The sequence below is a fragment of the Channa argus genome, chromosome 8 (genome assembly GCF_033026475.1).
Source record: "Channa argus isolate prfri chromosome 8, Channa argus male v1.0, whole genome shotgun sequence".
Classification (NCBI taxonomy): domain Eukaryota; kingdom Metazoa; phylum Chordata; class Actinopteri; order Anabantiformes; family Channidae; genus Channa; species Channa argus.
Window position 1 is genome coordinate 18,400,610 of NC_090204.1, and position 15,458 is coordinate 18,416,067.

The 15,458-nt window shown below is 37.2% G+C and overlaps 1 protein-coding gene across 12 annotated transcripts in view; it reads left to right on the forward strand.

Moving 5' to 3' along the window:
• The window catches only part of sgip1a (SH3GL interacting endocytic adaptor 1a), a 54,331-nt gene that overhangs the window by 17,677 nt on the left and 21,196 nt on the right, over positions 1-15,458 (forward strand). For 9 of the 12 annotated variants that reach the window (XM_067514505.1, XM_067514506.1, XM_067514503.1 and 6 more), the window contains exons 3-8: positions 9,524-9,587; positions 10,261-10,285; positions 10,802-10,858; positions 11,229-11,292; positions 11,867-12,042; positions 14,529-14,537. In XM_067514505.1, the coding sequence (XP_067370606.1) occupies positions 9,524-9,587; positions 10,261-10,285; positions 10,802-10,858; positions 11,229-11,292; positions 11,867-12,042; positions 14,529-14,537 (395 nt within the window). The remainder of the gene's footprint in view (positions 1-9,523; positions 9,588-10,260; positions 10,286-10,801; positions 10,859-11,228; positions 11,293-11,866; positions 12,043-14,528; positions 14,538-15,458) is intronic. The other 3 variants (XM_067514496.1, XM_067514497.1, XM_067514499.1) reach the window with 2 other exon arrangements.

Below are 15,458 nucleotides of genomic sequence, written 5' to 3' on the forward strand. Positions count from 1 at the left end.
TCTGAATGTACTTGATGAGATTTGTTATAACTTTCACTATGTAGTAGGCAACCTATACTGTGCATCTGTTTAAATTATGTGTGGAACAACAAATGAAGTGATATTTGAGAAAAAGTAATATATAATTAATAGTGATCAGCAGACTCATTATATAATACATATATAGTCTACACAATATACTGTATGATTTATATCCATCCAATTTCCAAGGTACATTCTCTTTGACAATTCTGTATGTCCAAACTCACTATATGCTTATAGGACCAAACACATAAGATCAGCATTTTTAAAAGTTAATTTGTCAGTCTGACCATATAGTGTAACAAGCAGCATACTGAACGTATTATTGTTCCACTAAGATTTCCAACCATTTCCAAACATTCAGTTGCACAGGATAACTACCATATACTTTGCTTTATCATGACAATGTGCACAAAATCTCTCAGCAAAAGACCCTTAGCAAGAGGCTGCACACTGTTGTCCAAGTTGTTTATTCTCAGTCATTGTTGTTCAGTCTGTGTAAAAATGTGTTGATTCATCAGTGACTCATCTCAAATGTGGGTTTGTGTTTGCTTTGTAAGTGTGAATGTGTGTGTAAAATGTTTTCTCCTCACAGACCCTCCACCTTTCCTACTCCTCATCTTCCTCCGTCTCCCTTAGTCAAAAGAGTTCATTCTCAGTTTCAACACAGATCCCCCAGTTTTATAAAAAGGAAATGCATCCAATCAAATGTGAATTAAACGTCATTGTACACCCACACTGCCTTTTACCTTATGGCTCAACTTCTTTGAATCACTACTTTTGACATTAAGATGATGAATCATGTATGGACGGTTGCATCATTAGCAATTTGTATGTACATTTGCATGTTTGCCATTCAAACATTAAAGACCTTTCACTGCAAATCGAGACATTTAATATTGCTTGATACAGTGTGAGTCGTGATAATTTGGTTCAAGGGCAACCAATGCTGTAATAACTTGATTATACAAATTAACTTTGGTTTGTGTATGTTTCTATATATTTGTATATCAATTTAATATATTTGTATATCCTGCTAGCAAATATCTAATCATACAGAATTTCCCTCGGATTAGGCTGTTATCAGTTGTATTTAAACTGTATTTTGATGAATTTTTAAGACACCAGCAAATCACAATAGTGTATTAAATGTGACTGAAGGTACCATATACTCTGTGCTTCTGATTCTCACTAAGGTCAGCAGCTTTAACATCCCTTGCAGTTATTTTAAATTGTGAAAGTAATAAGTCACACTTAACATTGCTAATGACATCCTTCAACCTTTCATGGCACAGATTACCTACATTGATGAAGTACTTTTTTAGAGAACTACTTTATTGGTCTTTAACACTTATCTTTTTATTTCATCTTTGTTTATAGCTTTTCTATTATTTTATTAGCTGGTGTATCAGCGTTTTGAAGTGCTGCAGCCTCACCGCTAGAAGGTATTAGATTTGCATCCCCGGCTGAATGCTCAGTTTTTATGTTCTTGTGTTTTCTCACACAGGCGAAAGACATGCATGTTTGGTTAATTAGTAACTCTAAACTGCCCGTAGGTGTCAGTCTGTGTATGTGCCTCGTTGCTGTCCCTGAGATGGACTGGTGACCTGTCGAGGGTGTACCCCACCCCTATGACATGACCCCCCCCCCCCCCCCCCCCCCCCCCCCCCTTCCTGTAGCCCTCTAATCACTTCAGTGTAACTGTTATTGTTCTTCTTGGCTAAGAATACTATCTTCAAGAGACTCTTGATCAATATATCATTGTAACTGAGCCAGACTGGAGTACTGAGAACTCTTAGTTAGGTCTATTTTGAGCCTCACATTAATGAGAAGTGATAATAAAGGTTCTGGCTGTTTGAGACAAGTAAGGACTTGCAGCAGGAGGTCATTTAAAATGTGTTTGTCCTAGACAATCGACAGGAATAATGCACTGTAACAGTCCTAATTTGTTTGTCTCTGAATGAGTTAATGTCTCTGTATATGTTAAAGTTGTCTTTGTATACATTAAAACCAGACAATGTGTAAAAGTTTATGGGCATATTTATCACTTTTTTACAATTACAGCTTTAGGGACTGAACGATTCAGACTACTGGGAGTGGAGGGGTAGCTGCCCCCCCTTGGTCCCCTGTAGATGTGCCCCGGATTTCTCTGTAATTATTATTTTTTTGGAAGACTGAGGTTCTGCTTGTTGTCATGCAACGATCAAGGCTCTGTAATATTGTTTTGCAACTTTATTATGGTATAATGCAGAGTGTATTATATCTGTATGAGAACAGACCCCTTACCATGAGAAATCTGGAGCAGTGGGCCCATTTAGGGAGCACACAGCATGCTGCTGAAAAAGGCCGATGGGCACAGTGAGCATACATTTTTGGAATGGACACTGGAATAATGAAGTAATAATTTACTTCTCCCCAGTGTCTGTGGACTTACTGCTGCTGTAGCCAAAATTATTGTTTTATCAAGTAACTGTCTATGAAATGCAGCATGTATAAAATAGGGTATTTTTCTCACCTTGCTATTTCAGCCTCATTTTGTAAGTGGAATCTCTTGGGTGGCTGCAGATTACATTTCTGGGTACTGTCAGAATAATGTGGATGAAAGAAGAAGGGAGGAGTTCTATGTGTTGTTTTTTGCTTTTTTTTCCCCACTATGTAATGGCCTTGGTGATCTGTTTTCATAGGAGGCCATGACTGAAATAGCTGAGGACTCCTCTCCACGGGAGAGTCAGGGGCCTAACAGGGGTTTTGACAACTGTACTGGGGCAACACCCATGGACACACTTTATTCTGGACGCATTTAAAGTGGCTTGTATTAAAAAAAATAATAATAATAATTCTGACCACTAATTATAGTTCACCCTCAAGTTGTAGTACTTAAAGTTTCAGAATTGCAGATTAGAAATCTTAAAACTAGTTTGAGCATCTGTAGATGTATCATTGAGTTTTATAAATGGCAAAACAAAAAAATATGAGTTTAGAGCAGTGATCCCTGTTGATTCTCAAGAGCTTAAAAACCTATTTGCAATTATGCTTTTAGAGATGTACTTAAAATTCCGCAGCATGTATCTTTTAATTGAATTTCGCAAACTAACAAGCAAGCATGATTCACATTATCTGGTAAGAAACAACCATTCATTTATCATTTATACGGAACAAGCAGACTTTGTGGAATGGGAGTATCAGACTGACATGAGCAGGATCGCTTCGAGCACCAGCTGGAGGCAGAGAGGGCACTTGGTTCCCATATCTGCCTCGCTGATCTATGAAAGTCTTGTGTCAATAAGTGGACACACTGGTTGAGAGTAGTCTTTGTGCTGAAAATCTATGTTAAAAGGTGCCTCGTTGGCTCTGTGGCAGGGTCATTTGCAACACAGTCCTTGGATGCTATTTGGATGCAGGCTGTTTCTAGACATGGACAGAGTGGGGAAAGGAGATGAAGAACAACGATGGTAGTGAAAGAGATGAATGAATAGCACAATGTGTATATATACACAATTAAAATATTGCGCCACTACAGTGTTTTGAAGATTTTTTTTTTTTAATTATTTTCTCTAAAAGGATGGTACCTGTTCAATAATAAACGTTTCTTTAAATGCATCAGTCATCAGTTGGCCAAAGGCAAATTCTCATTTGTAGACTCTTGCCAGATGTTATGAGGCATCCCTTAAATAACTAAAATGACTAAACATTGCCAATAAATATTTAAAAAAGGTAATTTAAAAATTTAAAATGGAAATATAAGCAACAAAAACAGGTGCTGATAGGAAACCTACAGTTGCTTTAAGCATTTTAACTAGCAACTCATTGAAAATTGTAGATAGTAAAAATTAAGTTTATGTTAAGTTTTAGTAACAATGTTGATTTAATTTTTATCAAGACAAGTGTTGCAAATTTTCTTTTCTCTGTTCTATATCACAGTAAAGTGATATTAGAGAATCGGATGGTTACTTAGGCAAAATAAGCACACAATTGTCTCAATTTATGACAGATTACAAGATAAATTATTAGCCACTAACAAACCATTAGTCTGTCTCTACACAGAATAAAATGGATTAGTTAATCTATCTCCATCGTGGCATTCTCAAATGTCTTCTCTTTATCTCTGCAACAACTGCCAGCATGCTGCTAAATGGTTTCTGGCCCTGACCCACTTTCTTTAGATTGCGCATAACATCACTTGATTAAAAAAAAAAAAAATCTCTCTCTCTCTTTTATTTATTTTTTATTCCTTTCAATAGGTGCATCCATGCAACAAATCAGACATGTACCTTGTGTATCACAGTGTTAGAGTTGATAGCTCACAGTGCAGCCATCTGGACAGTAGAGGCTAGCCCTAATTTTAGCAACCACAGGCACAAACACAAACTGACACCGTCTCTTTGTCTTTTCTCCGCCACACTGACACAGGTTCTCTCTCTGAAACACACACACGGAACAAACATTGAGGGTGCAGGTGATGGTTGTCGATGCCTTTTCTTGTGCTGTGCCTCCTTAGCTTTCTGTGTGTGCTGCAAGGTAATGAGACAGGCGGTACATGTCCTTAGAGAGCTTGTCTTCTCCTGGCCTCATGTGTCAAATTCTTCATCTCTCTTTGAGGTAAATGCTGAAATGTTAGCGAAGTGGTATCTCAAATCCTGAGACCAGCAGGGTAGGTGTGGAGGTTCTAACGAAGGTCTCTCTTTCCTCCTGTGCTACTTGAAATAGAATCGTGACAAATAGTGACACTAAATTAGTTTGTGAATCACCAGTCTATGAAACTGTCTGTGCAAACATCTCTAAAGTCTCTCTCTGCATAAATTAAATCTTAAACAAGGCATCTTTATATTTAAAGGTTAACAGAGTGTGACATGGTGTAGTAGCTGCTAAATAATGCTCTGCCTTTTTATGGTAGACCTCAGTGTTGACACTCCAGTTGGATCTTCGGCTGCACACAGCATTAAAAAATGGAATCTGGATTCACACAGTTGCATCTCATGTGTCTCTTTGTGATATTAGAGCATGTTTCTGTGTCAACATCATTGTAGCATTGCAAGCTTATTTTTAGTGTATCTGTCAGTCTTAAGCAGCATATCTTTCCTCACCTGCCCCCTTCTCCTGCTGCCTCTCAGGTCCAGGAGGATGGATGAGTCACTCCAACAAAAGAGCCTTTTAAACCTCCTGTTTGAAATATGACTATCTGTCTATTTATTAGTCCACTGTATGTCAGTTTGCCTGCCTGTCTGTCTGCTTTGACTTTTATGTCGTTTTACAACGTGTGTGTGTGTGTGTGTGTGTGTTGTTTGTGTGCTTGCCAGTATTCCTCCTTTCGCACTAATCATGCCTCTCATCGTCTGTTAACCTGTTTGCCTGCCTGCCTGTCAGTGGATCCACATGTTTCTCCTCGTGCTTAGCCAACAGCTTGACTCAACACCCACAACAGCCTGACACACCATCTCGTAGTCCCACCTGAACCTGCTCTGACAAGCATACAGAGCACGAGTTATCTGCATCCATATGTTTTCCCGCTGCTTTTAAAATGGCTTTATTGGCTTTTGTACATATTTACTCAGAAAACTAAAGCAACAAATGAGGTTTTAAGAAGTTAATGGAATTGAATGGAATTTCTATTCGTATTTCAAAAACCTTTTTATTTTTCCTTTTATTTTTTTTTTTGTTTTTTTTTTTACCAAAAGGATCCAACACATCTGTGTCTAGATCTCAATTGTGTGTTTTCATCCTCCCTACTTACTATGCATAGCAGCACAGGTCTCCTATTCAGAATTTGGAGTGGCCTGCCTTGGTGTGCTTTGCTTTGGCAAAGCACAGCATAATCTGTGTGTGTGTGTGTGTGTGTGTGTGTGTGTTTGGTGATAGAGCCTCTTCAACTCTCTCTTCTTTTGAGCAGCTTGCTAAACAGCCTCTAGTCTGCCTGAGCAGAATTACATCTTGACTTAAAAGGTTACCTTATGCTGTATGTGTAACCATGTGTGATTTAAATTTCAGCCCACATGTGTATGTCTTCAAAATTTTGCTCTGTTTTCTTCAGTTTAATAAATCCCAAAATGGCATAGATTACTTATGACACTGTAATACATTTTAACTTATGAGAACTAAGATATAGGAACAGTTTCCCATAATCAAACAAAAGCTGGATAATATAAAGTAGTATTGAGTTAGGTTGGGTTTGCCCATAGATGTGACCAAAAATGCTGCTTGGTGACAAAGTATGCTGCTTGGTCACCAGTGCATTATGAAATGAAAGAATCCAACTGAGAGGGAGAATAGAGCCTAGATTAAGTTTCCTCCACCATGCAAGGATAATTCTACATGCTTTAGAATTAGTTTGTTTTCTCTGCTTGATCTGATCTTGGTCTTCAAAAATCTGCAAATCTGCAAAAGTCGTCTCGTTCATATCTCTAAGGCACATATCAAACTCTAGTGGTTTTCTTTTTTCCTTTTTTTTTATTTAAGTCATAGTTGGTGGATCCCATTTCCCCCAGGTTGATGGGTGAAACCCACAGATCCATAATGCAGCTATTCTTAGTATTGTAAAACAAATGTTCGCATCTTAGAACAATTTCTATAGTTACTCTAAACTATTAGAGTTCAAAAATTAAACATTTGGAAATGATTATTACAAACGAAATAAAAATTACAAACGAGTCCTGCAGAGAAACAGGGGAAAGAATAGTTGTCATGTTTTTATCTACATCTGCTTTCAATGGCAAACCGTAATCGATGGTCTATGTACTGTTATTTTTCAGTTGTCTTGTTTTGTTTTTGTTTGTTTGTTTGTTTGTTTTAGGTTTGCCACTGTCCTATCCTGTTTGACTTCATGTCCTTTTGGCTTTTCCTAGAATTACATTACTGTGGCTTGAGAAGAGGCCACTAATTAGGTTAGCGCTTGTGCTAGCGTCCCTCTGAACGGAAGCTATTAAGTCATTAAACATAGTGTACCTCACGCTCCATGAGTTTCCTATCTGTTAATTAACCTCTGCCATATGCATTCATGTATTCTTTGGCATCCTGTCATATACTCAGATTTACTGTAGGTCTAAACAAGGAATACCACTAATAGTAATGCAGTAGTTCATTTCATTATTGAACAATCTCAAATTACATATTACAGTTGTTTGTGTAGGGGTGTGTCTAAAAGTATTGTTCTAAAAAGATTAAAATATTGTAATTAAGTTACATCTTCTTCGGTAATTATAAGTTATATAATTATTTTCACTTGTTACCACCCTCAATACAATAGCTTAACATTAATCAGATCTGTAGATGTACAGTTCATAAGTGCAGCTTAAAGGGCAACTCCACCCAGTTTCAGCTTTCTTTATATGGTTCTAGTTTAGGCTCTTGTTCTAGATTCTACGAATAGGAATATAATTTTTATTTTTAAAAATATTTTTAAAACAACCCTTTGCGTCTTACTGAAAAACTTCTCAGCAAGACAGATATGGCTATTACAATACATAGAAAGCAGAGGGTAGATTAATATAATTCATATACAAATACTCCACAAACTACAGTCAAAGCAACCAGGATAAAAACTAATGCCACGCTTTAAGATTAGATTGGGCTGTTATGCAAGAAAGCAGTTTGCGGGTTATCTACGCGCTGAAACTTGAAACTTGTCTCACTTTTGTAGCTTCTATACAGTAGAAATAGGTGCTGGCTGATCCGTAATATCACCTTCTGTTCCTTTATCTGTGCACATGTTTCTGCATATGCTCTTCACATTACCCTGTCCGATCCTTTTGTACTTGAGCCTGTGAATATGTCTTCACTCTGTGTGTATGCGTGCCCTCTTCTTCCTCAGCAATGGGACATGTAAGCTGTGGCTTTTCATAGGATGCAAAGCCGAATGCATTAACAGGATCATCGATGGGATATTTGTAGGTGATATTTTTCATGGCTAGTGGGACTCTCTGCATTGATTTCCAATTCTTGCAAGCACTATGCTTGTGCAGAGATTAGTGTAGTGAAGAAAAAAAAAAAAAAAAAAGACTGTAAAAACTTTCCATGCAAGTAAACCATGTGTGCCAAATGTGTTTTTAGAGATTACTTTTGCACTTCCCTTTTATGTAGCTCTTAATTGACTCTGCACACATACAATTTTTAATTCATTTGCTTTGATGTTGATGGCATTTGTGTTTAATTCATGAGTGGAGTCACTGGTGTTGAATTTGAGTACCAGACACAGATCAAGGACAGGAGCATGATACTTTGTCTGTGTGCTTGTGTGTTTTCACGTGTGTGGGTTGGCGAGAGGTAGCATCAGGTTCCTCAAGTGAGGCTCATCATTTATCTGCACAACGTAGGAGTAAAGGATGGACTGATCTTGAGATGATATGATGAGTTCACAACTAGACAAGTGCACAGGAGAATGAGAGCCAAGGAGTTATTAGAAGAGAAATGGAGGGGGACAACTGGGCTTTCATCTTAGGTAAGAAGGAGCAAGGATCACATGAGATGAAACCCCTTTCATGTATGAATAATTTTACAAAGACTAATCTTTAAGTTAAAAAAAAAAAAATTGCTATACTGTCGGAGTAATTTGTGATGTTTGTCAAAGTCCAGTAGAACAGCAGGAAATTCGATGACTTGTTCAATGACACGCTGACATGTAAAGTAATAAGATGAGAGGGTGAACCTTGTTGAATTTCTCAGCTGTGTTTTTCCAAGTGAGGCAGTTGTTTATTTTTGTTTTTGAGCACATTATGCGTGATCTCACGTGCTCTTTGTAGCATTATGGATGGCAGTTTTGTACAGTGTGTCATCAGCTGTTCTCATGGGTGGATTAGTGAACCGGTCTACTGGGCACAAGTCCATGGGAATGAGAGATTAGTGATGAAAAATGATGAAAAAGTACCAAAAAGACACATGAAACTGACAAAAAAAAAAAAAACTAATAAAATCAATTTAGATAAAAGAAATTGACTTACAAAGAGATGCAGAGAGAAGAGACAAATTTGACAAAAAAAACATAATAACACATAAGTAAAGAAAGACAGAAAAATGCCAAAAAGATCATAGAAATCAACACAAATTACTAATGATGTCACAGATTCATTTGCAGTCAGCTTGTCTCTCTTTTGTCTCCCCTTCAGTCTAAGGGGATCGTTTGAGTAGGAGGTCTTTTCTGCTTTTTTTAATTATCTGTCCATGGCTACTCTTTTTATGTTTCTGGCACATTGTTTTGTTTTTTTTTTAATTTTTTTTTCAGTGATAACTAATTTTCCGAAACGGTACCTTGAGGCTTTTAAACCCGTCTGTGATGACTGTGAACACATTTTAGTTCTAAAAGACTATGTGCCGTCACACTTATACAGACGGTCTCTCAATAATACATAAAAGCGTTGCCTTTGATCTCATGCTCGATAGATGCTGGACAGCTCACATCACCTACTATACCCTTTAACCCACCCACAGACTGCAGCTTTTAGTTATTCCTTTGGTGTCTCTTTATGTAATAATTCACCTTTTTTTTTTATTTCTTCTCTTTTTTTCCACTCAGGATTGAAAAAACGTACCAGGAAGGCCTTTGGGATACGAAAGAAAGAGAAGGACAATGACTCTACGTAAGTCCTGATTCTCCTATTGTGCGATTCGAACCCAGAACACATCAGTTTCACATCAGTGAAGGCAATTACAGGATTAGTATTAAGTACGGTACCTGTTGGATAGAGGTTAGATGGCTGCTTTCATTAATGTTCCACAGGCCAAGAGGCTACAGCTCTTAAATACAAGCCACAAAAGTATCTGTTACGTTAATATATCTTTTAAACTGTCAGTACAAATACAATATGACACTTTTCTTTGGATTTTGAAAATCCTACCATCTTATTTCGACACAGCTGGTATTATTCCTTCTGTATCTAAGCACCAATAATGAAATTGCAGAAACCACGCAAAAGCTGCAGGATTAAAAATAGATTTAATGGACCAATTAGATCACTTATGAAGGACTTTGTCAGCCTGCTGCATTTTTGTAAGTGTGATAGTTTTTAGAGGGTCCAGCCAATTTGTTACTGTGCTCGAGACACTTAGATGTTCTGCAAAAGGTTTGTGTGCTAGGACGTCGGTGGGAGTGCGATTTGTGAGTGATTAAGTGAGTCAATGTGGTTTTGTGAAAGTTTTTTTTTTTTTCTTTCAATGCTGGTTTTAGATATTTCAGCTCGACTAATTAGCAAAGCTTGATTTCCAAAGGAGGAATACACATGTTAAGTAACTTTTATCTTTCATTTCCCACAGGGGGTCCCCAGAAAGAGACGGGGGTGTAAGTACCTCACAATATTTAATATGCATCTGCCACTTCATTTATATCTGCATTAGTCTTCATTGTGCGTATTTTACTGCAGGAAATATATATTTGTATTTATTTTCTGTGTTCTTTTTACTCGCCAGGAACCCCAAGAGATTGAATCGGTACTGAAGTCAGCTATAGTTATTTAGACTAAACTATCCTCTAGAGTAGTGTAGTGTGTAGAGCCAAGTCTTGTTACACAGTAGACATCAGTTGTTTCAACTTAACTGTTTATAGCAGACACTCTGTGGAGGCCTTCAGGCAAGAAAAACAAAAAGGGCACCAGGATATTCCCCTCTGACATTTGGGACAGTCTGACATATTATAAAGCACTGATTGAGTACTTGCAGTATGCTGGATAATTACAATAATACTTTAGGACAGTCTCATTTGACACGACATGCTCGCTACAGAGAAGCACTGCATACTGTGTTTCCAGTGTCTGGTGAGATTAAATCACACTGTCTCTCTCTCTCTCCTCAATCTCAGAGGAAAACCAACGGAGCCCCTAATGGCTTCTATGGTGATATTGACTGGGAAAGATATGTAAGTAAAACTTTGAATATAGGATTTTTATTTTATACTGACTTGAGACAGTGTTTCAGCTCAACTCACTGCTGCATTGTTGTGATCGGCACAAGGCTTTATTATCGATTCATTTCATTGTAAAATCAACGGGGTATCGACAAGTTTGTGAACACAGATATTACATATAGTAAGTCAAATTAAAGGCTTATCATTGCATTACATTAAGATTACGACCTGTCAGTATGCATCTAGTAATAATTCGTTAACCAGTAAACATAGGAATTTTTTTTTTTATTTGACAATACGTCCCATCGAATTAGCTGCTGTTTCTCTATTTTATTGACTTTTAACTAATATCACAGTGTGTTGCTGACTGTATGTGTTTCAGACCTCTCCTGTGGTTGATGATGAGGGTTACAGTATCAGACCTGATGAGGAGTCGGAAGAGGGAGATATCCTTGGCACTGCTTGATTTTACAGAATGATGTTATTTATTTATTTATTTATTTTGTATCTATGTCAGTCTACCGTGGCTTTCTAAAAATTGATTTCTTCTATTATTAGCATAAGATTTGTAGTACAGAGAACAGTTTGTGTAGTGAAAGTCATTCATCTCATCCCCTGGCAAATTCTGATGTAGAAATCACATTAGTGGAAGCAGGTCAAAATAATCAAATATTCTCATGTTTTACAAAGAAGTCCTAAAAACAAACCTAACTGATGTACAATGGTTATTAAGTGCATCAACTGCTCAACAATGGTTATAAATATCTAAATCTAAAAAAAGTTAGTGGGCTCAGCAGTGTCGCAGAAGAATGAGTCATTGATGAACAAGATGTAAACTGGAAGATGCCAAAAGCTTGTTGAGAAAAACTCAATAATGGACTTAAATATCGGTTCTGAGTTACTTCTTACAATTAGTTTCTAATTTGAATGTATTATTTTATAATTATATTTTATATAGTTTTAATAATTAGTTAATAATTAGGTTTTGAATTATTACTTTTCTTGACAATATGTTCTCACCTACCACCAAGACATGTCACTTCTTCTCCTCCGATGAGTCGGAAGAAGAGGAGGACCACAGGAAAAAATTTAAAATAAAGATCAAGCCTTTGCTGGCTGACTGTGGCCTGTCACAGCCCTCGGTCGACGAGCTCAGAGCCTCCATAGGAAACATAGCTCTGTCCCCTTCTCCTCTGGTGAGTATACCTGACTTCTCACTGCTGGCTTTCTTTATGGACAGTGGTGTTACTACCATTCAGATAGTTATAAGATGCATGTGCAAGTCACCTCTGTTTCATATCTTTATCCTCCATAACTACTTTAACATGTACAACTATACAGCATATTTAATATTCATACTGTAGTTAGGTGTGTTGTTCACATGTTGCACTTGATATGCAATAGTTTCCACTGTCATATATACTGATTGTTTTGTCCCCACTCAGAGACTGCATGGTGTTACTATCTTTCTCTATAATATGTATTTTACTCATCCCCAGAAGAATATATTGTTATTGATGGCTACAGATGAGGATGGTAAAAGACTCACCGCTTCACTTTTCCTGGGTCTGTAGATGACAGCAGAATCAGTTTGTTAAAACAATACTTGGTCAGTGATCTCACAGTTCTACCGTTCAACCTGGAGTTATTTAACACAAAGCAGATGTCCCACCTCTGCACAAACCATGTGATAACATGGAGTGTGAAGCTAGAGTGTGAAGCAGTTGTTGAAAGAGATGCAGCTCTGATGTTGAAATCCAAATTCAGGAACACATGCCTTTCGACAGCCCGTAATTAGCAGTGGGACTCCAAAGCAGGCTTCTGCATCCTTGTATCTCTTTTCTAAATGCCCATAATTCATATGTTCACCAGTGAGGACAGTTAGCTTGGGTGTCTATGTGAATAATTCAGGTAGGAAAGTGGGCACAATGAACCTTTATTTAGGGCTGCGTTGCACTGAGATTGCTTGCTGTCATTCGAGCTTCTGGTCTTAATAATTCAGTCGAGACTTGGCACGTTCACCCAATGACTTTGTGAAGCATGGTCAGCTGTGTAGGTCATTTAATGCTGCTAATGGTCGTGTGCACATGTGTCAGAGAAGCTTTAGGGCTATACTGTTTTTTTTTTTAGTCAGATTGGTTGTCATTTGACAATTAGTCACATTGCGTTCATGCGTCAATTGTCCAGTTAGTGTCAGTCTAGTTGTCAGACAATGAAATGAGCTTCAGCCATGTCACAAACCTAATTTCTACAAATCTACTGTTAGCTACTGTTATAAGCTGTAGATGTTTTATTTAACATTATTGGATGAGTTTATTCCTCGTTGCTGCTGTAATCTTGACTGAGATTGTATTGTGAAGTGGAATTCATTGTAGAACAGATGGATCATATAGCCTTTCTCAAATACATCACTCTGCAGCTCTTTTTTTCACAGTTAACTACACATGTTGTTTGTAGAAGTATTGATTTTCTTCTTTTGTAAATACTATTTAGCACATGTTCCCTTTTTTATATTAATTTTATTGGGAGGTTACCAATTAGTGTAAACATGCGTGACCAACTGATGTGTTTCATATAGTATGAGCATAGAAGCTCACAAAATAAAAGAAACCATGCATTGCCTGCCCAGCTTAACAGTCAAATCAACGGTTAATTTAATTAAACAAACAAATAAATCAAATGAAAAAATACAAAAACTGTGCCTTTTTCTAATTTAATCATTTGTTTCATTTCTCATTTTTTCAACATTTCAAAATGATAAATCTTTCGGTTTTGCAAAAATAAGAATTGCATCAGGGTAATTGCTGTGGTTTTCGGTTTCTATCAACTTACCTGAATTACAGCCTTGTATGTAACCAAACTGTCACCTTTACCAGTCGAAATTAGCATTGCATTTGTCCAGGCAGAGTTCACACATAAATTATGAGTCACACAGTTGCTCCCAGTCCTTCTCCTTGGCAACTCTGGGTGTCCTTGGCTATGGACTGACAATAAAATGGTCCGATGAAAAAGAAAGAGATGCCAAATGTTAACTGGCCTCTAGAAGCACAAACACAGCTTTATTTAACTTCTTTACAATTTTTTTTCCCTTTTCCTTAGAAATTATGCTGTAAGACTTTACCCTCAGACTAAAACGTTCAGCCTTTGGTCATGTTTGTAGTATAAAAAGAAGACTTTCACCCACAGCCATTTGAATAGCATCAACTATACGTAGATAGATCACTGTCTATAATACACCTCCTTTTGAAGTAGGTTTTCTTCGTGTCGACGTGACAATGCATTCACTAAAGCTTGACGTGGTTTTATCGGAGCGGGGAAAAACCTGAGACACACAAGTATTATGCATACTGTAACTCAGATACTGCCTGTGGTATTTAGTGGACTGCTTGAGCTTAGTCGCTGTGATATTATAATTTGACATATTCTACATGAATTATTAATATGTACACACATTTGTTAGAGGGACATGATAATGCAGGTTAATAGCTTATTTCACATTAAACCTTTGCCAGAATGCAATGTTCACATCATGTTGGAAAAAGAAGTGGGTAATGTTGGTACTATACAAATGCTTTGCATTGCAATATTAATATACTTTCCCTACTAGTCTTCTAACTGTTCCACTTCTGTTCTATTTTTGTTTTTTTTTCCCTGCCTCTTACGATGATACTAACGTCTGTAGAGGAGTCCGGTAAGCCTTGGCTTTGCATGCTGTTTTGTTGCTATCTTTTTTTTTTTTCTTAACTGTTTTTGTTCCCTTACATTATTCCTACCTATAAATGCATTTGGTCCTAAAACCTAAATAGCCGCTAAAAGGGGCTAATTATATATGCAGCAAGAAAACACCGTATAGAAAGTGTTTTTTATTATTTGTCATGTGGCCAGTTTCATGTGATTTTGACTTTGAACCCTTTTTAAATAACGACCTCGAGCACAAAAGCCGCCCCAAAAAAACAGATAAAGAGACACCAGTTAAACAAACAAGACAAAATTTGTTTATACATGAATGAACAATTTTCTTTGGTACAAATATATTTGTGTGTGGCAAAAATATGAGAAGATGTAGGATCAATTCATTTGAAGAGAGTATTGCAGTCAGGTGTTTCAGGTAGGATGCCTATCAGGTGTCTGTGAGAGTCTCTGCCTCTTATTTAAATAAAGAATCACAGTCTGAGTTCAACAGCACAGGTTGGTAAAAGTGTGTCAGGGTTTAAACAAAGAGATTTGCAGTTTGGACTTCACCAGTTGACTGTCAGGCAGATTGTGTACAAATGAACAACATTCAATTCCAATGTTATCCTCCCCGTGGGTGGTAAACCAAGAGAGATCATTTTGAGATTAAGGTGTGAAATAGTCCAGGAGGTCACAAGGAACCCTGGATGAAATGGCTAATATTAATGTTCAAATAGAAAACCATCAGGAAAGGAAAATTGCTGCCTGTCATGTCTACAGTTCATTATAGGTCATGGGGATAAAGCAGAAATCTGGTGGAAGAGTGTTTTGGATGAATGAGACAAAACAAATGTAATATTTTGGAATAGTCTGACCTTAATCCTACAGAAATACTATGGATGGTCCTGAATCAGGTAAATCATGCAAGGAAGGCCCCTGA